Raw genomic sequence first — 23,733 nt, forward strand, 5'->3', positions numbered from 1 at the left:
GCCGCCGAAGCTACGCTTAAATCCGACCGCGAGCCTCATAAAGCTCCAGCGGGGGTCAGGAGCCGCTGGGATAGGGACGAGCGAGCAGGAAATCAGCAGGTTCTGATGGCAATAAAGAGGAGCGGAGGTGTAATGATGTTCACAGCAGTGAAGCCGAATTGTATTTAAATCACGCAGGCTTGTTTCGAGAGCAGTCGTTTACAATGCAGCAGTACAAGCATTCAATTAAATATTCAAAAGACGTGCGGCGGGGTGAGAGGAGTTTGTGTGCTCCCATGCACCGCATCTGGTTTAACGGAACCAAAATTAAACGGAATAAATCACAAGATCTTAGCTGCATGCTAATTAGCGTGTTACCCATGGGAAAAAAAAAAACGTTGCCCCCCTGCACCCACCGCCAACCACCGGCATCTGGTCGTGATTGTGTGTGTACGCGTTTGAAGTCACCTTCTCCGCCCCTGCGTCACCCATCAGCAGGGGCTGGTGCGCGTTCGCTTGTGCTTAATTGCAAAAAAACGCAGAGGCAGGAGTCCGTGTGAATTCCACGGGGAGGGAAATTGAATCTGCAAACATTTCACCTTCATCAAGTGTCTTGTTGTTGATCACCAGTGTTGCAAGTGGATTATTAGAGGGGGGATTTGCATTCAGCAGGTATACAGCGCAGTGTTGGTAGATGAGGGGAGATCACCTGCATGAGAAAAGAGAAAGGGAGGGGGGGGGGAAAGGGGGAGAGAAAAAAGGGGTGGCGCTTTACCTTTCTGATGGCCTCGGCCAAGCGTCACAAAGCCAGAGGAGATGAAGTTGTGAAGGTCGCCACCTCCGCTGCTGCGGATGCTCTCTTTTCCGTAGTGGAGACCTGGCCACACGTGCGAGATCACCACACATAGGAATGGACAACCGTTCGGGATGACACACACACACACACACACGGAAAGATGAATGCAGAGAAAAAGACTTTGTTAGTATTCTTACCATTAGGCATATGGATTTTTTTTTTTTTTTTTTTTACCAAAGCCAAAGCAGTGCTGTTTTTTTTTGGGTTTTTTTCAAGGTTAAAATAAGACTCAGCAAGGTGAAACAAAAAGGTTTCATTTTCCGAATGGTGTGATGGAACTACTGGAAGGCAATATTTTTAGGATGCCTTTCATTTATTTTTTTATTTGCTAAAATCTTAACGTGCAAACAAATATTCAATTATACAGTTTGATTTGACTGCCATATAAGCCCTAGGATTTTTAAAAACATTTTTTCCCGTTTGTTTTTGAACAAAAAAAAAAAAAGGTCTGTTCCGTGAGGGGGCTGTGCTTATACCTCATGTCTCACAAAGGATTGTGGGATACCTTAAGGGTTCTTTGTGCAGTTAAGGGACATTGTGAGGTTCCTTGCCAAAACTATCCACAGGAGGGAGCATACAGGCTTCTTTTCCTACCTCCTTCCATATTGACTGCACTATTCGGACAGCACTTATCATGGCGACCGCTGATGCACTTCCACTATGGCTAAAGTGTCCTACTCTATAGGGGTATTTGGACTGAGCCCTAGTCAAAGCTCTGCCATACTACGCTGCTCCAGTAGAGGGCATTAAACCCGACGTTACTGAGTTCAAATTCAAAAGAAAAAGACATTGAGTATGGCCAAAAAAGCTAAGCTAGCTATTATAAAGACTTTCCTGTCTTCCTTTATGTAGTAACCATTTCTTTTCCTTGACATACTGAGTTAAAATCAGCTTCCATGGTTTTCTGGTTTCTATCATAGGAAACAGCAGTTGTCATACAAAGATTTGATATCCACCATCTGCTTTGGAAAATTTGTCTTACTAAAAATGGTACTCGTAAGTTGAAGGGAAATGCAGACTAGTTCTGCCCATTTATGGGTTGGGGGGGTGTGTGTGTGAAATATTTGTTTTTTTAATACTGAAATTACATTTATTTAAAATAAGTATGCACTTAGTTACGAAAAACAGTTAATTGCCTTGAGCATGAAACTTTCCCTGAATCAATCCGATCCCTTCCTTTCGCTTCACAATTGCTTCTAAACTACTTGATTTCTGTTCATGGTTTAAGGTTCACAGACATCCCAATAGTTTTTTTATCTGGTGTAGGTGGATGGTGAACAAGTATGATTTACTTGGTTTTAAAAACAACACATTTTTTATCCAAAAATGTTGCAAGTTACTGGTAAAAGCAACATCCTATTGTTGTAGTGTGATGTAATTTAATATTCCATACATCCATCCATCCATCCATCCATACATACATACATACATACATACATACATACATACAGTGGATTCAGTGTTTGCCCTCTAAGACATACAAGCGCGTGACAGGGATATATACAAAGAGCATTTCCAAAGGGATGCATCAATAAAGCATGCGTCCACCTTGGCTGACCTCTTTTGGTCACAGACGAGCAGCAGTACTCAGGTTATGCCTGAGATGATGGACGTACTTAACGTATCTCCAGGCTTGAACCCTTCTGGAAATAAGGGGCACTTTAATTTTAGCCACTTATGTCGCGGTTCTCATTCTGTGGGTTATCATCAGTTTTTTTGTGACCGTAGGTGAAGGTTAGAATGAAGTTCCAATCCATGTGGCCAGCTCACGCACCATCCTTCCTTCCCTCGCGAGATAGATACCAATAACGCTGAAGTCTACTGTTTCAGGCCAAAAACTCATCAACAACAGCAACATTTTTCCACTTTTGAACCATAGCATCAGGCTTCTTGTAATTAGATAAAAATGTACATGACAAGTTTTCACATTGATGACTCTTCTTTCTGCTTACAAGGAACTGATAGCACTTCATGACACTTTGGCCAATAAGTTACTCATTTCACAGTGAAATGTCTTCACCACTTGTTGAATTAACCCTACAGTAGTAGAATCGGTTTTCCTAATGCACAAAATTATGAAAAGTTTTTGTTTTGTTTTTTTGTTTTTTTGGGAAACATTTTTTTTAAGAAAATAAAAAATAAACAAATAGTAGACAAAGGGGTTTTGCTTAAGATGCATTGAGACTTGTTGCTGACTCAGATAGCCTAATTAAAAATTAAATCTCTTTCCATTCAGTGAAACTCTCCTAAGCGTTAGAGGTTTGTGGAAACCAAGAAAACTGTATCGTCAACAGAGGCATGCCAGCTGTTCAGCCGCTATCCACCTAGGTCTGTCACAATAGAGCCAGACTTCATGGCTGCTGGTCAGTTCACTCCAGAATTGACCCAGAATGAACTTCAATGGATACTTGTAAGGTAGGTTTATCCCATTTCAGCATTTGAACTCTGTATTAAAAAAAAAAAAACATTAAAAGTGGTGGAAAACTTCCATTTGAGGTAAGGGCCTGCATTATCTACAGCAGGGATGCCCAAAGTGTGGCCATTTGTGGCCCCTGTACTGATTTTGTACAGCTCCTAACGGTAATTTAAGAATGATTTGGCCCAAAAGGTGATTGGTGCAGTTGGAGACTTTTCATTTTTATTTAGGACAGAATTATTAAAGTTAAAATCTTCTTTGAATGGAAATTCTCAGCTACAACACAAATTATTTGTCTTGTAAGAACCATACCTTTTACATTTTCTTCCATTTCATAGTAATTAAGACCACATCTGTCCAATGGCTTTTACTCTGAAGCAAATTTGGGTGCACCAAAATCTGCTTTTAATTTATTTACAAGAAATGGCTAGACTAAAGCAAATGTTTACAAAAATAGACCAGCCGAATTCCTGTTTATATTGCTTAGAAAATAGCCAAAAAAATATTAATAAATCTTTTTCAACCGAGTCCAAAAGAATGTGCAAAATGGATGATCATCTTTTAATAAGGAAAATATGTAAAATCCTTGCCCTTGATGGGCAATGATTTACGCCTCCCTTTCCTAATTGGTTGGATTAAAATATCGGATGCTCATATTTTGTGTTCGCAGTTAAAACATTAAATCGTAATATAATTTTGGGGTAATTCTAGCTTTTCAAAAATGATATTTTGGCCTACCTGATGAAACGTTTGGACACCTCTGACCTATAGAATGCACACGGGGATTGATGCTTACAGTCAGAAATGCCAATAATGCTAATGCTGCTAACACTAATGTGAGATGCTAAAAGAAAGCTTAAAATGTATTTTAGGTTTTCTTTTAAAGGTAATAAAACCCTGCTTTACAACAACAAATCTCTATCAAACAGGGTGATAACTTAACAAAGGAAAGACTAACTCACAGCAATAAGGGTTTAGAAAGAGAAGGTTCTTGAAGACAAATGAGAGGCAGCTAATATTGGTATTGGCAGATCGCAGCTTCATAAAAGAAATCCACTTGTCAAGACTGTAAAATGTTTGACTACTGTTTTTTTTAGTTTTGCCCTTGCCCGGATGTCAACAGGAGAATTTCCCCATGGTGCCATTTCTGTTAGACGCAAATAAAGGAGGAATGGCTGATATGTGAACCATACAGACAAAAAAATTGTGGACTGTTTTCTGAAGTGGTGGAAAAAAAAGAAAAAAAAGAAAGGCAATATGTTTCCACCGCCCACATACCAGTGCACTTTGAACTCAATCACACCTCTCAGCACATTGCTTTTATGGCTGCAGATAGAGTATCTGCTGGGGTTATTTTTCCCATTCAATCATACAAGCAATTTTGTGTCTGACACAAACACATGCTATTGTTGTTTCCCTTTGTCACCTTTGTCACTGATAGGCCTCCCCGCAACCAAATGTGACAACCCCTCAATCTAAAAGACCCCCTGAAGAGCAGTTGTGCCCGTCGTTTCGTCAACCTGCTCCCATCTTCTGCTCATTAAGCTGAGGTGGCATGAAGGGCCCGCGAGGCATAATGAATTTATTGTCCCCTGATGCAAAGACAATCGCAAATTCATATGCCTGCCACCCTGTTGCTGGAAGGCGCTGGGAATTCATAAGGTAATAATTCCTTAATCAGCCTTAACTGGACACTTACACTTCTGAGTTACCTCCAGGAGAAGATCAATTTGAATATTTAGATAATTGCATCTTGAACGGAGCCGAGCGGGACGCCGTGTTGCTGAAATCGGGGAGGGGGGTGTTCGAATTCAAAGTCAGACATGCCATGCCACAGCTAGGCAGGTGAGAATCCAAAATGGTACAACGCAGCTTTTGGTGCTGCATCAGATGCAGACGCAGGATGCTGTTAGCATCAACAGGAAACTGTGCACAGGGCTCTAAAATCTTCATCGCCGTACCCTTTTTGTCTTATATGTGTTAGCCACTTTTTCGAGATTGTTTAAATGCCAACCCTGGCCAAGTGGTGTTAATCCAACCCACGCCCTCTTGTGTTAATTGCAAAGCACTGCAGCAAGTCCTGAAGTATTTTAAGTCGTAATTAACCGTATACCCCAAAGAGAGGCTGATAAATCTCTACCTTTGCACCCCGAATCTCACTTCTCGCGAACACGTATCCATTCACAGGGGCCAAAGGTCCAGCTGCATAATAGGGGGCAATAATGAGACGGGGGCCGGGAGACAATTAGCCGGGGTCTTTGAGATGCTGAGGTTTAACACAGGCGCACTGTGGGAGAAGCCTCAATTAAATATGTTGATGCAGTCAGCACGGAGATGTTATTTATAATGCCGGGTTTGAAGACCGTGTGGCCAATCAGGAGCCGGAGAGAGGTCACAGTCAGCACAGCGGAGATGTTATGGCAGGATTAATTGGTGGGAGGTTGTGGGAAGAAGACGAAGGTGGGAGGGGATATGCGCGTGCGGGGGACTGCGGCTGGGACAGGACAGCCCGGCGAACGTAAAGCGGAAAAGTGCCTTGTGGCAAATAGTTAGACTAATTATTGTCTGTCTGGGTGAGTAAAGGGAGCGACGGTGCTTTGCGAAGCTGTTAAACATTTCCAAATGTTGTGCACTGAGCACAAACCGGAATGGATTTGGCTTGGATTTTATTTGACGGACTCTTTAGATAGGTAGCACAGTGTTGTGTGTGTTCCTAGCCTTTGGTTACACCACAACTGGTGAGGTTGCCCAAATAGTGCCATTCCCAAAAAGGATTTCTCCTTTAAGAAATCTGTACCGAAGCAAAGATGGACGTCCTTGAACCCCTGATCTCGTTGACTGTCGGAGCTTATTAGCTCGAGATCACCCTTACTCTGTTCATGTTTATCTTGACATAAATAATCCGAATGAGCCCTGTCAAGCATTATTTTAAGCACCACTAAAGGCCGACCCAAGTAGGCAAGGACTGGTAGTACTTCCACCACTGAAATGCCAGCGTGTGCATGTGCAAAACCCGAGGAGACAGACCCCAGAAGACCTGCAAATATAATGACTCAAGGGGGACAGGAGGAGAACGTGCAGGCCTCCGGCTTTTATTTGCAAAAACAACTTCAACTACAAACGCGTTTGCTTCCACTTCGCCATCGTAGCCTTCTTTGCGTTGGCCCATCACACAGCACTCCAATAAAACACATCTCACTTTGAGGGTGCACGTGATAACATTCAAGGGCTGTAAATGCTTCTGCCAGGCATGGTACGCACGCGCTCTGGTGCTTTAAAAAAAAAAAAAAATATCTGAAGGTCATGTCAAAGCAGCTTAAACGGCTGAAATGATTATTCGATCATGAAGACCTCTCATTGTCCACCACGGCTGACCTTTAAGCTCCGAAGTTTGCCCGTCTCAAACGAAATTAACTGACTGCCCCAAAAAAAAAAAAAAACCAGCGTGCTGCACAACCGTAGGCGCTGAGGCAAATATAGACAGCCGCCGACGGGCTCCTCGGCCGCCGCGGGGGCGCGCGCGCGCTCTGACATCGTGATTCCGCTTTCCCCTCGTACTTGTGATGCAGGGAACACAGCCTCATAACTCATAATCCAATTTGCTTCTTTTGCGGAGCTGCTCAACGGGAGTGATTGTTTTCTTTTTCTTGTCGTTGAGCAAAGCGAGACGGAGGAGAAAAGCGACTCTCAGCGCTACCTGGGAACTATATTTCATCATTTTTGTGCATTAGGAAAATGTCAGAGAGGAAACCAAGCAACACGTTTTTTTTTTTTGTTGGGGGGGGATTTAAACAGCAAAAAAAAAAAAAAGAAAAAAGAAAGGGAAATCTGTGTCTGCACTGTGCGGCAAATAAATCAACCTCATCTGAGGAGAGCCGTGAGCCAAGCTGTATTATGAGCGGTTATTGTTTACCTTAACCAAAGAGTAACCACCGCTAAGTTATCCGCTCCTCCCTCTCAAGGTCTGCATCTTGTTGTGGCTGCAGGGTGCTCTGTTTACACCGCCGACCTAAAAGAGGATCTGAGCCTGACAACAATGCAGAGGGGATATGAATAAAAATAGCAGCACTTTGCGCCAGTATCATATTATGCTGTCTGCACAGTTTTTTTTTTGTTTTTTTTTACTTGGGTTTTTTGTTGGGCATTTTTTTTTGTTTATTTGTTTTTTTGCCGTAGGCCCCAGTTTTCAAAAGGAATATCTAGTTCTGAAAAAGCAAGGAAGTTTGTCACCAAGGGTACCATGTCACGCATGGCCTGCGATAGAAAAAAAAAAAAAAATCAGCTTGTATTTTTAGACGTGAGCCTCCAAAAAAAACAAAAAAAAAAACATAAAAACAGGTTCCCGAGGACAAGTGAAGAAAAAAAAAAATACTTTGGTAAGGATGTGATTACTGCTGAAAGCGAAGGAGCATCATCACATGCTGCGGATCAAAGAAAGAAATGGATGTTATTCCCCTCCAAACTCAAGCGGATAGGATCCTCCTGGGCCCTTTAGCCACTTGCTTTATGAGTTCTCTCTACCTGATTTAAAAGCGTCTCGAGAAAAAAAAAAAAAAAAAAAAGCCTCTGGATGTGAAGTGCCAAACTCATCACTGATGACTCCATCTGAGGACCCTCTTCTTAAGAGGCCCGCCTCCTCTCTGTGTGCCAAATGCCCATTTAGGCGCACATGAATATGCATTTTTCTAAGAGAGCGAGCGTGTACAGTGGGGCTCCCAATTATTATGCGCACATTAAGCTGGCTCTCGCCCGCGCTGTCACTGCCTTTCATGTCCAAGCCCCCATCAGGACTGCCGCGGTCCCTGACGTGAGGGTTGTGGGGGTTTTGGCGCGGCTAGCTGTCGCAGGCGGGCAGGCAGGCAGAATTCTCCAGGCCAAGCAAAGCCGCAGATAGACGGATCAAGCAGTGCCTGACCTTTTCCAACTATAAACACAAGCAAGGTTGAACAAAAGGCAGCCTGCCACACGCAGCTCCGCGTCAGCCTCGTCCACTTCAAGGCTGCCTGGTGAACATCGGGAAGAGACCGATTGGGGCGACGGATTGGACGGAGACACCAAGTGAATGAATGCAGGCTGCAGTTTGTAGCAGAGGGGCATGAAAAAGTCCTGTTTAAGAATCTGATATGTGTGTACAGGAATCTTTTATTCAGCTAGCCCTATGCCAAATGACTAGCATCCTGTTGCACTAATCGACTCCAAAAGGTGCACAAGGTGTATCAGAGGCAGGGATGCAAGTCCAGCTTTGTTATAACGGCCAGAGGGAAAATAGTCTCGCTTTTAACATCCATAAGATGTCTTGGGAATTTTTCATTTGGCACTGATGTGCTGTGAGTGGATCTATCTACACCATCCTCAGTGATCGAGACACATTATCGAAAAAAAATCAAGCACATGACATAAAACATTCAATGGTAGTAACCTTTTCCAGTCCCTAAATCCTTCATAATCTGGATACTGCTACTTTTTGCCACGTGTGACCGTGCAAACTGCCCAGCTAATATATGAGGTGGATCAATGTTAGAAGTTCACCCTCAAAGAATTGCTCCAACAGCTACGCAGCAAAGAATCTTTTATATAATATGTTACACATCAAATGCTTTTCAATTATGAATCTGGAAAGGATTCAAATTGCGTAGAGCTTCGCGAGTCCAAAAGGGCAAAACATAAAAGAAGTCATGCCATCACAAGTCGAAATACAGTGCTACGAGGCAGTTGCCAGAGCATCTGACGTCAGGCAGTCAAGTGAAGGTCACCAAACACAGAGGATGCCTCGTAGATATACATTAGACAACAGCGCTATATGCCTTAATACAAGTTTGATAGGGATCGTACCGCGGGTTCACACAAGGTCGAGGGGTCGTATTGTGTAAGAATAAGTGACTAGTACTCTTTACAGCATGGCGTGGAATGACATAATATCTCTTGGGTGGCCTGGTGTGACCGTTGTTGCTAAAATACAGCAACTCTGCAATCTGCCTCCTTGCGATCCAACGCTGGATCTGATGTCAGTTCTAGAGGAGCGAGCTCCTTGTGAGTGAAATCATTCACACACTCACTGTCGTCCTGCATTGCGTAGCAACATATGTGTGATTTAAACAGGGTGCTTACCCGTGTTTTTTCAGTGTTTCAAGTTAAATTAGGATGAACAATGAAGTATTTGAAATGATTAATTAAATGTTTAATTAATATCGCCGGTCCTTCAGTTCGGGTTACTTAATGTTGCTCTTTATAGATGGAAAATGTCTGGTGTTTAAAGCTGTGTTTTTTTCCCATAGAGCGCATATTGTTGACAACTGGAGCTGTTCTTAGCTAGGCATGGTACCGGTGCCAAAGTATATCAAAATTACATTGTATTAACTTTCTCAAATACACTAAATTGTTACCGTCCCTCTGGTTTGAGGCAGGGCTATCGTGATTCGACCCCAGTCAGCGGATCAGCTCCCAAATCATGACCCCTTTGAACAACCAGTGTCCGGAGTGTCTGATGAAACTTCGCTCCCGATATCTGCTGTAGAACGGCTGTCTGTGATCATGTCAGCCGCTCCCCCAGCAAGACAGCTGGATTTCTGGATTTTTGTTTTTTACCCCTGACCATGACTTTTATAGACATCCTGCTGCATTCGCCAGTCTTTGATGCAATGAGATGAGATGAGATGAGATGAGATGCAATGGTCGTTCAGTTCTACAGCGTAATATAAGAACACCAAGTTTCTGAACTAAGAGGGCTTTTTCTGTAAGTTGAGTCCACGCCTCATCAGCTGGAAGTGCACCAACACATTATAAGCTAAATAATATTTACATTGGGTGTAAACACAGAGTAAACACGCTAACATTGGCTTAAGTCTTTAGCAACATGCCTGCACACTACAAAAAGAGAACACAGCTCTAACAAATGAAATGCTTCAATCGGTAACAAGTCATTGACTTCAGTTTACTCAACTTAGCTTTCCTTTACTATGGTTTGACTCGACCACTTGTCAACTAAAGACATGAAGTTGGCCCACCTTAATTCAATCACTGGTTACCCAATTTAAGCAATTCATTTACAGTAAGTTGAAGCTGCTTTCTCTTTTTAGGGTGTGGGATATAAACGTCACCAGCGACGAAGCTTGTGATGCAGCTGTACCAATGGTACCGGATGTTGGCACAAGAACACATTTAATACATAAACACCAGCTGTGCAGATGTAAAGTACAGTGATGTTTTACTGAAGAAATAAAACATAAAGCTACCATATTTCCAAATATATATTTTAAAATAATGATTTTTTCAATAGTATCAATATTACTAAAAGATTCAGACTGATACGAAAGACAAAAAGAAAAAAAAGAAAAAAAGGAATCCTGATCAGGACATCCCTATTTCAAAGTCCTTCCCCAAGTCACCAGAGTTTTCTAAAGTTCTACGGAGAAGAGAGTAACCCAGTTTTGCTCAACTCCAACAACTGGTGGGTAACTTTCGCTTGCTCACCAGAAAAAGGCAACGTCAACTGTTTCGAAAAATATCTGTTCGCAGGAATGGCATGGGAGCTGAAGGAGCGCCGCCCATTTCTCTCCTTAAGTGACTGGTTTAGCAGTAATAGGAACAACTGTTGTTGTTTTTCTTCCTTTCAATAAATTAAACAGTGTCATCCATCCATTATCTATACCCGCTTATATGTGGGGGGTCACGTGGGAGCTGGTGCCTATCTCCAGCGGTCATTGGGCGAGAGGCGGGGGACACCCTGGACAGGTTGCCGATCCATCACTGATGATGTCATACATGCTACTTCAAAGCCGTCGTGTAAATATCCTGATGCCGTTAATCAATCAAGGTACTGATCCTCTCCTAACTCAAACCAGCGTAAAAAAAACCTAAAAGAAACATAGATGTTACCCCAGTTTGCAAATACCTCCTTCAATTAGTTTACATTTCAGTTTAAGGTCTGAATAAGGGGAGACATGGCAGAGAGGTTAGGGAGTTCGTCTTGCAATTGGCGGGTTGCCGGTACGATCCCGCACACTGACTGTCTCTGTCGTTGTGTCCTTGGGCAAGACACTTCACCCGCATTGCCTGCTGGCGGTGGTCAGAGGGCCCGGTGGCGCCGATGTATGGCAGCCTCGCCTTTAACAGTCTGCCCCAGGGCAGCTGTGGCTACTAAAATAGCTCACCACTGTCAGGGTGTGAATGGGTGAATAACTAAACTGTAGTGTGAAGCGCTTTGGAGGTCGTCAAGACTAGTTAAAGCGCTATACAAGTACAAGCCATTTTACCATTTAAGGGACTTTTCACATAGAGCTATCCATTTTCCTCATCTTTATCTCCACCAACCATCAGATTAGTTCATGACAGCTGGCGTGAAGCAGGTCAAAACAATTTTCACTTTTGCACTTTGTTTCATTATTAACTGCAATTTCTCGCCTGCAGGGATGTATCTCACATTTCTTCTTAAATTAATGAGCTAAAAATAATGCTCTGTCGGCACATTCGGGGTTTTATGTCTAACAAATGTGATTTTTGATTGGCTATGTTCCCTTTTATTCCTGTCGGAAGACAGAAATGTTGTCATTACCTGCATCATCAATCGCAACAGTCTACTCCATTAAAAAAATAAAATAAAATTTAAAAAAAAAACATAACCATGGGAGAAAAGTTGCTCACCTAAGCAACAGTTCCTAACATTAGCCTCAACAAAGAAACACACGAGGTGTGCAGAGACAAAGAGTTCCCGGTTTATGATGCTGATTCTGATTCCTGCATTTTAACAACCTCAGTCAAGTGAAAAGTTGTAAGAAGGATGTTTCCTGAAAGCGGAATCATTCTCTGCATCAAATAACAACTGTGACTTTTACGTCTAGCTGATCCGTTTTCATATTTCCCATTTGCAGTGGATGGCAAAGCTTTACAACAAGCCTGTAGCATTTCGAGGGCAATTTGGCTCCCCACCCAGGGCAACACTACAACAGGGGGCGGCAACGGCGCTCAAATAGATAAGTTGTTTAGCTTTGTGTAAGAAAATAGGACGACAGACCGTCATAGGGTATTGATGGCATTTGATCTGAGGATTCTGATTCAGGTCAATATTTATTGGGTCTATGAGTCTTTTTTTTAATCTGAATTTCACTTCAACTTCTCCTCATAATCTAAAATACTTGATTGTTATCCACCGAAAAGAAAACCTTTAAAACACAGAGCTGCCAATGCAACCAGTTGAACAGGGGATCTGGGTTGCAAATCCCCCTTCAAAACCATAAACCTAAGGTCAGGGAACGGAGTCAAGCCGGGACAAAACACGATTCAGTGCATCTCTGGATGAAGTTTGGGAAGGACAACATGATGAATCAGCTGCGAATGCCAACCAGTGAACATCGGTGGGTTTACTTTAACAGCTGCTAATTCAACCCCTCCAGTTTTTCCCCCTCATTCTGCACATCGAGGCCTCACGCGTTCCGTTTTTTTTTTTTTCGTTCCGTCTCACCGGCTGCTTTGTAACATCTCATTATACTCCATCTGCGTGTTTGCCTCTGTTCCTCTGATAACACCTGCCTCGCCTAAGAACCTGCCGCCAATGACGGCTGGCTTCATGGACCTTATGTGTTCTCCATAATCAGTCCTTCTTTTTTCATTTTTTTTTTTTCTTTTCTTTTTGGAAGGGGGCGTTTCAGCGATTGATGCTCCCCGTCTGCTCTCAGAATTGCGAGGGTAAATCACGCCGAGCAGCCTGGCTCCAATTCACTCACCCACCGAGCGAGCGAGAGAGAGAGGACGTCACTTCCAGCCTGTCAGTGTCTGCGAAGCCCTCACTACCTTGCCAGCCTGTTATTATCTCCACTAACAGGGCCCCTTCTTTTTTCTTAACCCCCCCCTACACATACACACACACACACACCTGCTTCTCTCCCTTCACGGTCCTCTTTCGCTCTAATCGGATGATTACAGGATGTTTCCGTCAGAGATTTAAGCTTGTGGAAAAAGGTGAGAAAAGTTTCTCGTGACGTGAGCAGAGATCCACGAAGAGACAATAAACACGCCGCGTGGCGTGAAAGATGTCGAGTCGCACGGAAACGTTACCTTCTGCAATGCAGTTATAACGCGTCGACCGATTCATGCGCGGAGAGCTGCGAGCATCTCGAGTGCAAAGCAGGGATGCACCAAGAAATCAGCAGATGACCAGAAGCATTGCAATTTTCAGCTTGGTCGGCCAGTCGGAAACGCTGAAGTGTAATCTATTTCCAGACGGCGAATGCACAACACAAAGCTGGTGCAAAAACAAAAAACACAGCTGAAGAGAGGATTGCAAAATTGTTTTATCCTTTTGTACACCTAACAATTGGAACTTTAGGAAATGATGGGGCTCTTTTGGAAATCTCTGTGTGCAGGTGAGCTTCTACATCCTCTGGGGAACGCACACCTTGGCAGTTCGAGATGCTAGCTGCACTAATTGCAATCGTAAAGTTCTGAAACGGAAAGGGCGACTGGCTAATATCAACATTAGCAGGTCAAACCCTAACAAAAAAATGGAGATGACAAACAGGCCTCAACCTTCTAATTGGTAGATCTCCAATAGATTTCTCTGGAGAGGGTTAGCTCTTACCGTGGTTGGATTTGGAGGCGTGCACAGGGGTGTAGTGGTTCTTCGACGAGGTTCTGACTGGCGTGTTGTCTTTCGGCGAGCCGTTCATCGCAGCAAAATTCTCACAGTCATATTGGGAAATAGGGATGGGCCCCTGCTGCCTCAGAATGTCTGCAAGGGCCCTGGAATACACAACAAAAGAGCAAGTTTTACTCACAGGATCATAAAAAAAAAAAAAAATAGAGTTCAGGTGTTTCAAAGCTGTTCTGCTACATTTACCTCTCTCTCTCTTTCCTTTTCCTTACAACTGGGGACATGACGAAAAATTCGTTTGCACGAGGAACAAACATTGGATGTGTGCACATCTAGCCTAATTGGGTTGAATTTGGATGTTTTTCAGATGGCACCAGGTGCATTTGGAGGGCTGAAGCCCTCGAGGGGGGGGGGGCGGTGGGGTGGGCGAGCGGGGAGAGAAGCAATCATGATGAAAGAAAGTAGGGGGGGGGGGAGAAAAAAAAGTTTGTTTTCTTGTTCTGGCATGGCTTTTGAAAAAAAAAAAAAAGATGGGGTGAGAAAAGAAAGAAACCTAATTACATTTGCGGAGTAGCAGCTCAAAGCGTTTGTAAAACAAATGCACGAGCGGCGTAACCTTTGCTTTTAAATTAATATTTCACCCCCCCACTCCCCCCTCCACACCCACGCCACCATGTCTGCAATCTTTCTCCTGCACTTTATTGAATGTGCAGCAGTGCATGCATGCCGTATGCCCTTGATGCCGCCCTAACTTTAACACTATCCATTATTCACAGTCTAAAGGCTGCTCAGCCGTTGAATAATGCAGCCAATAAAAACTGTTCCGTGTCAGCGTTGCTTTTGGATGCCATCACAAACGTTACAGGAGGGGAGGCGTGAACGGGCCTCCCGCCGTGGCAAGTGTATCATCATCATCATCATGTGGAGTGGTCATGTCAACATGCGCACACGAACCCATCAGACGGAGGGGCGGAGGCAAGTGGTGGGGGGCGGATGCTTGAAGCCGGCTGCTGAGGTATGATGTTTGACAGCTGACTGCTCTGACTTATTCGCCTCACAAGCTAAGTACCTGGGATGGCGTGAGATACCCAGACACATGAGGTGTGAACGCCTCCCCGGCAGATGTGCACCAGCGCACGCGCTTCCATCCACCTGTGACAGCTCTCTCTTTCAACTCGCATGCAAATGTTTCAGGCTTTTGATTCGTTGGGGTTTAGCGCCTGCGGCAAGTCTCGCAGGACGAGGGAGACGTGCTGCTTGGCTTCGGATAGCGATCGCATTATTAAGACACCAGTTGTCAGCCTCGTTTCCAACGTTTCTAATGTCGTCCCCCCCCCCCATTAAATGAGACAGCGCTCTGACCTTTGATCTCCCCCGCAGACAGCTTTGCAAGAAACGTCGCACTGCAAAAACTGAACTAAAAATAAGTAAAATCTTCTTAAAATGAGTGTATCTGTCCTTGATTTGAGCAGGTAAAGAAGACGATCTGCCAATCGAATAAGATTTTAGCTCTTAAAATAGGACCAACTCATCTCCATCGTCTTATTTCAAGTGCAGGATGTCTAATTATCTTATTTTAGGGGTCAAAAAACCCATTCCTGCTCAAAATCAAGGACAAAAACCCACATTTTAAGAACATTTTACTTATTTTTAAGGTCCGTTTTTACAGTGCGGATCCCTTAGAAGGAAAATAAAACTCACCTGTGTATATTCATCTCCTGAGGAGGCTCGGTGGCTTTGTCGTAGGCCACTTTGACCGACACTCCCAGCACTATGATGAAGGCTATGACCCCGCAGGTGATGTAGACCGCCGTGTTGGTGTGATCCATGCTCAGCTCATCCGTGTCGATGGTCGGGGTGGGCGACGGGGTCACCGTCTTCACCCAGTTGGGCTTCTCTCTGTTCCTGCAGATGTTCTGGTCCAGTCGGTCCTTCTTGTACTCGCAGCAGAAGCGCAGGTAGCACGTCCCGCAGCAGTAGCGGTGGTCCGTGTTGTTGCACTCGAACATCTTGTCGTACTGGCCGCTGACGTCGTAGTAGCCCTGGCAGGTGTCGTGGTCCCTGGCGGGCGCTGGCTGCGGGGCGACCGTGGGGACCACCGTGGCTTTGGGGGCTTTCCTGGGCGCTTGCTTGGGCTTTTTGCCCGCCGCGGCTGCGCTCAGGACGCAGATGAGGTCCAGATATATAAGCAGCAGGAGAACGTGCTTTATCCCCATGGCAGCACGAATAGCTCTTTAAAGTTGCAATGTGTTGGCAAAGACGCTTCTAACTTTGGTTAAACATAAAAAAAAAAAAAAACAAGAGGCGCAATTAGAGCGTTACACCGTTCGCGCAGTTTCCCGTGCAATCATTCTGAGTACAGCTGTGCGCAGACCGTCGTCAAGGGCATTCTCTGCTTTTATCATGCGATGGACACTCTAAAAGCCCATTGCGGGGGAAATTAGAGAGCGGCGACAAGAGAACGCCGGACCCCGGCAGGGACAGGAGCTGAGGAAAGCCCGGACATTTGGCGCTCTCTCCTCCGGCTGATCCGCGGCTCGTCCCTGTCCAAGGTGCTGTTACCCGGAGACCCAGCCACTTCAAATGGAGTCAAACTTAATCTGAGGGGAGAACAAATGCACCAAATGACTTCATTAGGGATTACCGTCACGTAACAAACACACATCGTTAATAAGTAACTATGCTTCTGCGTGAACCCCGATAAATTGGCTTTTTTTTTACGCATGCTGGTCAGCTCGTTTTTGTTTTTTTTTTTGTTTTTTTTAATGTTTTTTTTTATTCGAACCAAATTAAACCCACACCCACGCGGACCACTATAATCGAAAACGTCGATGTTATTTCACCTGAGTGAAGCCCGTCACCGCAGCGCAAAAAAAAAAAAAAAAAAAAACTAAACAAGATCGCGTCTGTTATAAGGCTTTCGGATTCAAGTTGGCCTCCGCTGGGGCTTTCAGGATCCTCTATTCGGAGTGGGAGGATGAAAAGCAGCCTACCTCTGTTTGGATCCCCGCTGGGGACTCTCTGCTCTCTGTCTGGGTCTCCGAAAGTAAGGAGCGCATCAGAGCTCCGAGCAGCTCTGTCACTCTCTCTCCCTTCCTCGCCGCACTTCTTCTCTTCTCCCTCCCTCCGTCTCTTACATCACTTCAGTGCTGGCGTCAGAACTCAGCCAAGTATCGGCAAATTGCACCTCCCTCCCTCCCTCCATCCATCCGTCCCTCCTCCTCCTCCTCCTCCTCCTCCTCCTCCCCTTGCTTCGTGAAAGTAAGACCCGCTTATTGGCATTAACACGTCTAAATTAAACGGCAGTTCGCAGGTCTCGGTTTGCAGAACACGGCGGCCACTCTCCACACACGTCCTGCCTGTTTATTTGCCCACACAGTCCTCTTGGCAGCCTCATATTCCATATAATTAAGGTACATTCAATTTGTATGTGGAAGTCGAAGGCTCCGAGATTGAAGTCGTCTGACATGGCCAAGTAAAAGTGCTTTTTTTTTTATCGGAAGCTCGTAATTTCTTCCCCATCCTTCTCTTTAAAATCAGATATTATGCTAAAAAGCGTTGGAGCAGTCTATAAGCACAACAAACTAGCAAATTCCACTTGTTTTGCAGCTTGGAACGTGAGCATGCTTATGGTACTTCATGTTTTACTCAGAAGCACCAAGTTCCATGTTAAGAAAACTTGGAAAAGTTCCAAAACGTCACCGAGCTCCAATGCAATATGACTTTTCACGCCTTTAAGATGTAGTGATAGCTGCAGTAATAAATAGTTTGCTCCGCTTAGATCTGTTTTCACACACTATTCACACATCCTATAGTTGTGAACATGTTTTGTTTGCGTGTGTGTGTGTGGAGGCCTAACTGCAGGGTAATATTGTTTCTAGCTGGTATTGCTGATTAACTAGTCACTGAGCCCAGCAATTAGAAAATCCCACATGTTTTCCGAGTTTTAACTGGAAAACTATTACAGGTGCTTTTGAACTTTTTCTTGGAAGAATGTCTGAGTTCCTCATATGAATAAAAGCCACTGGGACACCCGGCCAGAGTTGAAATTTTCTGCCCAACAGCTCCCACTTCTGAATCCGATTTGTATGGCACACGCACAAAACGCATTGAAACATTCTGAAATAGGTTGTTTATTATGTCTAAATCAGTGGTGCATACCTGCTGCCCAATGTTTATTTGTGAACACGTTTTACTGCATAAAATCAAGAGAAAGACACTGAAACAACTTATTTTACTATTTAAGTACTCAATGAGCCCAAAAATTGGAAAATAACACTTTTCTAGTTTTATTGGTGAAATCATGGACAGTTGATTGCACTTTCAAATTATACTGAAAAGTATCATCATCTGAAAAGCCTTTTAAAATTAGAATTTTGACAAGGAAACTCTGAGCTACTTCACCAGCCCCCACTTTGAATACTATTTGTCTCCCACACATACAAAATCTTCTGGAGGCTGCAAAAATAAACAATTTACCTTTTTTGTGTTGATGCTTTGGTTTTGGTTTTTACATACCGATGATTTTTGCTGTAGCTACCATTTTCCCATAGCTTAAATTCAATGCACGGCACGCACCTGAAATTTTATAGCATCTGTCTTTTACGATTGCAATATTGCACGAAGGGTTATTGCAATGACTACCGCGAGTTGATATATAGTGCAGCTGTACTAATCAGCTAGTCAAAAAGTACAATAATTAACAAACACTGTTGGTTTTCCAACCTACAACAGGAATTGGTGCCTTGAATTTATTTTTGTAGGTCAGAAATTCTGAGCTACAACTAGGAAAATGCTGCTGTAACTCGTCCTATAGAGACAACACTACAATCATATTCACCCATTGAGAAGATATGTTTCTATGAGGCTCCTTAGTCTACTTAAAGTACCTTTTCAAAAATAACAAACTTTGAGCAGGTTTTAAACAAATTTCAATTAAGCTCCACATTCTGTAAAAAAAACAACAAAAAAAACGTTTTTATTGGTCTGATGTAATGTTCTAATCTTAAATGTGTAGCTAAGCAGACAATCATGATAAACAAAAGCTTTGAATCATCAGTCTGTGTGTAAATAATTTTTACAATGTCCTTTACTTAGTGAACTGAGTACCTGAAATAAATATAATTTTCAGTAATATTTTACTATATTGAATTGCTCTGTAATAATGGTCTCTTCATGTCATTGGCAGAAACCTCAAACGTTGATTTCCAAATTAGAGCATGGCGCAATTTCAAGACTTTTTGCACAAGTATGCCCCCTCTGGCGATAAATTGAAATTACACCAGTATCGTGCACGTACGTGGAAGAAGAGGAAGTGCACAGGTCTATTTATTAGAGGCGTTCTGAGGTAAGAAAGTTATAAATATTGAAGTTAGCTTGTGTTCTCTCTAACTTATCGCTTACGGCAGAGACTCAACAAAGTAGCCAGGTGAACGAGAGCGAACAGCTCACACACCCAAGCGCACGCCCAGAGAATACGACCTGGATTATTCTCTCATAAACGGACTAATCCAGCCTATACAGGCAACTGCGGTAAATGGAGGATAACTCATTTTACACATCGGACAACTGTAAGGGCATGAGTGGGAAAGATAATAAATAATATTTAACTTCAAAACTTGCGCAATGCACCTTTAAATTGACCGGAATATCAGGTGTCAAAGTCAAAAATTGTCTAAACTAACCTCGTTTAAATTCCAACACAGCTGATCCACATTAAGTCTAGTGATAGCTGCGGAAATTAAACGGCTTATTTATTTTACATAGATGCTGCTTCAGTGGAGCAGTTGGTACCACTGTAGCCTTGCAGGTAGAAAGTTCTGGGTTTGAACCCTGGCCTGGGGTCTTTCTGCTCTGGAGGGAGTCCTCCACCAGTCTAAAAACATGACTCTTAGCTCAATGGGGTCTCTTTAAATTGTCCAATGACCGCTGAAAACAAGTATCAGACCCCACACCCCCGTGACCTTGCATGTATAAGCGGGTATAGAAAATAGATGGACAAATGCTGCTATGAATCTCATAAGAACATGTTACTGTCATTGAACTGCTAAAACCTAGAGAAACCTCTCAGCTTGTTCTGCCAAAAGAAGTTAGCATCCTGATTGTGGACGGCGAAAAGTATTTTCACCCCGTTCTTTGATTTTTAATCAGAACGCGGTTAAGCTGCATGTCATGTCTCTCCGGTACGCAGCTCCGGGCGTAAACGGAATGCAGTTTCACGGATCACATACACTTGTGCAGGTGCCTTCCACCATGCTGCAGTCGTATCTCTGTGTAAGGCTGTGCTCTTTCCCTTAATGCGCTCATTATTACAGATAAGGTCACTCACGTTGGGTCTGTAGGCAAGCCAAGGCACCTGGGGGATTGTGGTGAACTGATGGGGGTAAATTACAAGTGAAGAGTACGCCAAGATGAGCCAAAGCCGTGAGGTACACTCCTCCACACTGCTTTGTTTGTTTTTCTTCAAAATCCATGGTCACTGATAAAAAAAAAAGAACAAAAAAAAACGGATATTATGTGAAGGTTTCTAAATAAAGACACTCACTAATTACCGCACATTGAACCAGCCAAAACAGGCTACAGCGGGGACAGATAATGATGATAAGACCTGCACACATAGCTCTCGGTGTCACTTGGTTGGAGCGTTAGATTGCACACCATATTTGCACCGCCGACACTTCTCTGATCACGACGGTGCGGGTGTCTTGACAACAGCAGCTAAGAGAGAGGTGCGCAAGCTGCGGGGTGGGAGCGGGACCTTAAATCGCAGCCATATCCTCCTCGGTGGGGAATGCATGCAACGTGACGAGCATGCGGCACATTGTTAATAGGGAGTGTTTCAGGCTGGCGGGGAGGCTGTAATGATGTGGGCCAAAGGAGCACAAGTAAAGATCAGAGGCGAGAGTGTTCGAGTGAAGAGCCTGCAGAGATGGCCGGGAGGGGAAAAACAGCTGAAAGAAGCCCGCTGGAGATTTTGGGCTTTTCTCTGTTGGTGTAAACATCTAATTACAGACTTTAATTGGTATATATGGGTAAATATGTCTGTGTTTGTGTCTCTGATTTCTTGGGTTTATAAAAAAATATCCAATATCTCAAATCAATACAAGCCTGTGATATTGTGGATACACTGCCATGGAAAGACTGAATACTGTGCAGACAGTTGAATTCAGCTGATCTCTGTCACAAACATTAAACAGGGAGGTTTGTGACACATTTACTCACAGGAGTCAGTTTTTTTCTTTTTTAGAACTTATTTTACTGTCATTTCTGCTGACAGGGTAGAGCAAGTCATGCACCAGTGGCAAAAAGATCCAGTAACGGTACCTAACTCCTAAGGAGGAGACACCAGCAAACGCTCTCCGACATCCTCTTATGAACTCTGCGTCTTGAAGTTCTGTTCGTTCGGCCTCAGTTTCAAAATTTGCAACAACAGTTCAGTCAGTGTAGATCCTCTTTATTTTCTTTTTTTGATTCATGCAAAAAGCGAATGAAGTGAATAAATACAGCAAAGGATGCTCAGTACAGAACTCATATCTAGATCAGGATGTTGTGTGAAGGCCTCAGAGGTCTGTTAGAGAACATCAGTAAACAAAAAGAATCATCAATCCCGAAGGACACATCAGATTAGGGAAGAAGTTGAAGAAAGTTTAAGGCACTTTTATATTATAAAACAATGTCCAACAATGTCCAATTTCCAACAGTTCAATCCATCATCTTAAAAATGTAAACAGTGTGGTGCAAGCACACCCAGACATGGTCAACTACCAAAAGTGGATGGCTCAAGAAAGGAGCTCATTACTACCGTATTTCTCGGACTATAAGTTGCACTTTTTTCATAGATTGGCCGATCCTGCGACCTATATATCAAATTTAAATGGTAATTCACATTAACCAGTATCAACGAAGGAGTAAACGTTTCCTTCTGTAGCCATAAGAGGGCTCGCTAGGTTTGCGGAAACTATATGCTGCTCCTGTACCACTTAAAAAAGAATCGAAACATTAACTTAAAGACAACAAAACCTTAACACAAGTTTGTATGTTGTTTCGCTGTTTCAGTATGCATTCACGTAGCAGAGCGTTGCGTGTTGCAGCTCATAGGACCCAGACTGCGACAGAACCCCCGTTATTGGGCTGAAGCTAATAACAGCTAGCGCTAGCTTAAAGATCTGTTGTCCGGGCGGTTCACAGCTTCGCTGATGCGCGTTAGCTTTATGATGCTCTGAAACATCCGTGTCGTACTGTTAGCTTAGCACTTAGCACCGTTATGCTCACGGCCTAATTTGGGAATAAATTTGACAACCTTCAGTGTAACACCTTGTTATGTCTCTAAATTCACTGGATAAAACCTTGCTGGTTGGAGTTGCTGGCTCGTAATGCTAATTTACTCCATTCATCCTCCCAGGTATGTTCCACGTTATTCAGCCGGCTGTGGATGCAGCTGTGTAATTTAATAAATTGGCTTAACAGATTAAATGTCAGTTTTTATTCTTGGATTGTGTGAAATGAATGTCTAAATAAATGTGTATAGTCCGGTGCGACTTATATATGTTTTTTTTCCTCTTTGTGACGCAATTTTTGAACGATGTGACTTATATTCCGGAGCGATTTATAGTCCGAAAAATACGGTAATAAGAAAAGTAGAGAAGTGGCGCTTGGTACCTCTGGAGGAGCTGTTAGATCCAGAGCTCAGGTGGAAAAGCCTGTACAAAGGAAAGCTTCAAGTCTTGCATTGTACAAATCTGGCCTTTTTATAAGAGTGTCAGAAAGAGAGTGACTGTTGACAGAGAGCCACAAGAAGCCCCTTTTAAAGTTTGCCTCAAGCATTGTTGGGGGACCCCACAGGTGGTGACAGTATCAGTCTGTGGGGGCGTGTTTCTTCAGGAGGGACAGGGACGGAGTTAATGGGAAGGTGGATGTAGCTAAAAGCAAGGCGATCCTGGAGGAAAAGACCTATATGAGGTAGCAAACAAGTGAGAGTGAACACAAACACTCTTCATTCAATTGGACTAATCAACAAACTCGCTCAAATAAAATCTCAATAAAATACATTACAAATGTTCAAGCGGTATGAATACTTTAGCAAGGCGCTTTTAAGTCACAGATACTCAGCACTGCAATAATTGAGATCATTTTAAATGACTGCACACAGTTCCAATTCTATTTGCGCATAGTAAAGAATCATTTCATAAGTGCGACATGAGTTCTGGTCAATCCTAACTATGAACCACTATGAAACCATCAGTACGGGGATTTTTCACAGTCATATTGTAATTTTTATGGTCCAAAAATAGATTTCAATAATTCTCCAGTGCTGTGTCACAGCTGGTCCTGCTGCCCTCAGGTATCCAAAAAAAATGTAATTGGTCCATTTTCTGTGGTCATAATGGCTTTAGACAAATATTTAGGGTAATAAAGCCACAGGAGCAGATTACAGAAGGATATAAAGCAAGCAAGCTCCATATTCATGTGAACTATTCCACTGTATGCACTTGCATGATTTACAGGCTGACTAGCCTGGAGTTTCACATCACTGCTGAATTGAACACGATCTTTATGGATGTGTGTGTGTGTTCTAGTATTTACAGCTGAGTGAGAACATTGTTTCCTCATTTTACTAGTAAAGTGAGAACGTTGATGTAAAGTGAGGACCGAAAAAAGGTCTTCACTTTTTTTCTGGGCCAGGGCTAAGGTTTAGGCCATAGAAAGGCTTGAAGATGAATGGAAGTCTATGGAAGTCATGGCATGGTCCTCACTATGTACATTAAACAAGGATGTGTGTGTGTGTGTTGGCACAGAAGAAGCTGCTGCATTCGGACTGGAAGCAGTCCGCTCAGCACATCAGGAGGTAAAAACCGGCTAATTAAAGCTGCTGTGTGCCACATGTCAGTGATGACCTGC

General features: G+C 43.4%; 1 protein-coding gene across 2 annotated transcripts; it reads right to left on the reverse strand.

Moving 5' to 3' along the window:
- Positions 1-260: 260 nt before the first annotated feature.
- On the reverse strand, positions 261-16,983 carry LOC118561239 (protein shisa-6-like). Of its 2 annotated transcripts, none has more exons than XM_036133147.1 (4): positions 16,830-16,983; positions 15,538-16,436; positions 13,825-13,985; positions 261-856 (listed from the first exon to the last, which is right to left on the reverse strand). In XM_036133147.1, the coding sequence occupies exons 2-4, from the start codon at positions 16,050-16,052 to the stop codon at positions 645-647; spliced, it is 888 nt and encodes a 295-aa protein (XP_035989040.1). In that variant the 5' UTR covers positions 16,053-16,436; positions 16,830-16,983; the 3' UTR covers positions 261-644. The 2 variants fall into 2 exon arrangements, with proteins under 2 accessions (XP_035989040.1, XP_035989041.1); XM_036133148.1 differs by lacking the exon at positions 16,830-16,983 and adding an exon at positions 16,680-16,758.
- Positions 16,984-23,733: the final 6,750 nt, after the last annotated feature.

The sequence above is a fragment of the Fundulus heteroclitus genome, unplaced genomic scaffold (genome assembly GCF_011125445.2).
Source record: "Fundulus heteroclitus isolate FHET01 unplaced genomic scaffold, MU-UCD_Fhet_4.1 scaffold_583, whole genome shotgun sequence".
In the NCBI taxonomy this organism is placed as follows: Eukaryota; Metazoa; Chordata; class Actinopteri; order Cyprinodontiformes; family Fundulidae; genus Fundulus; species Fundulus heteroclitus.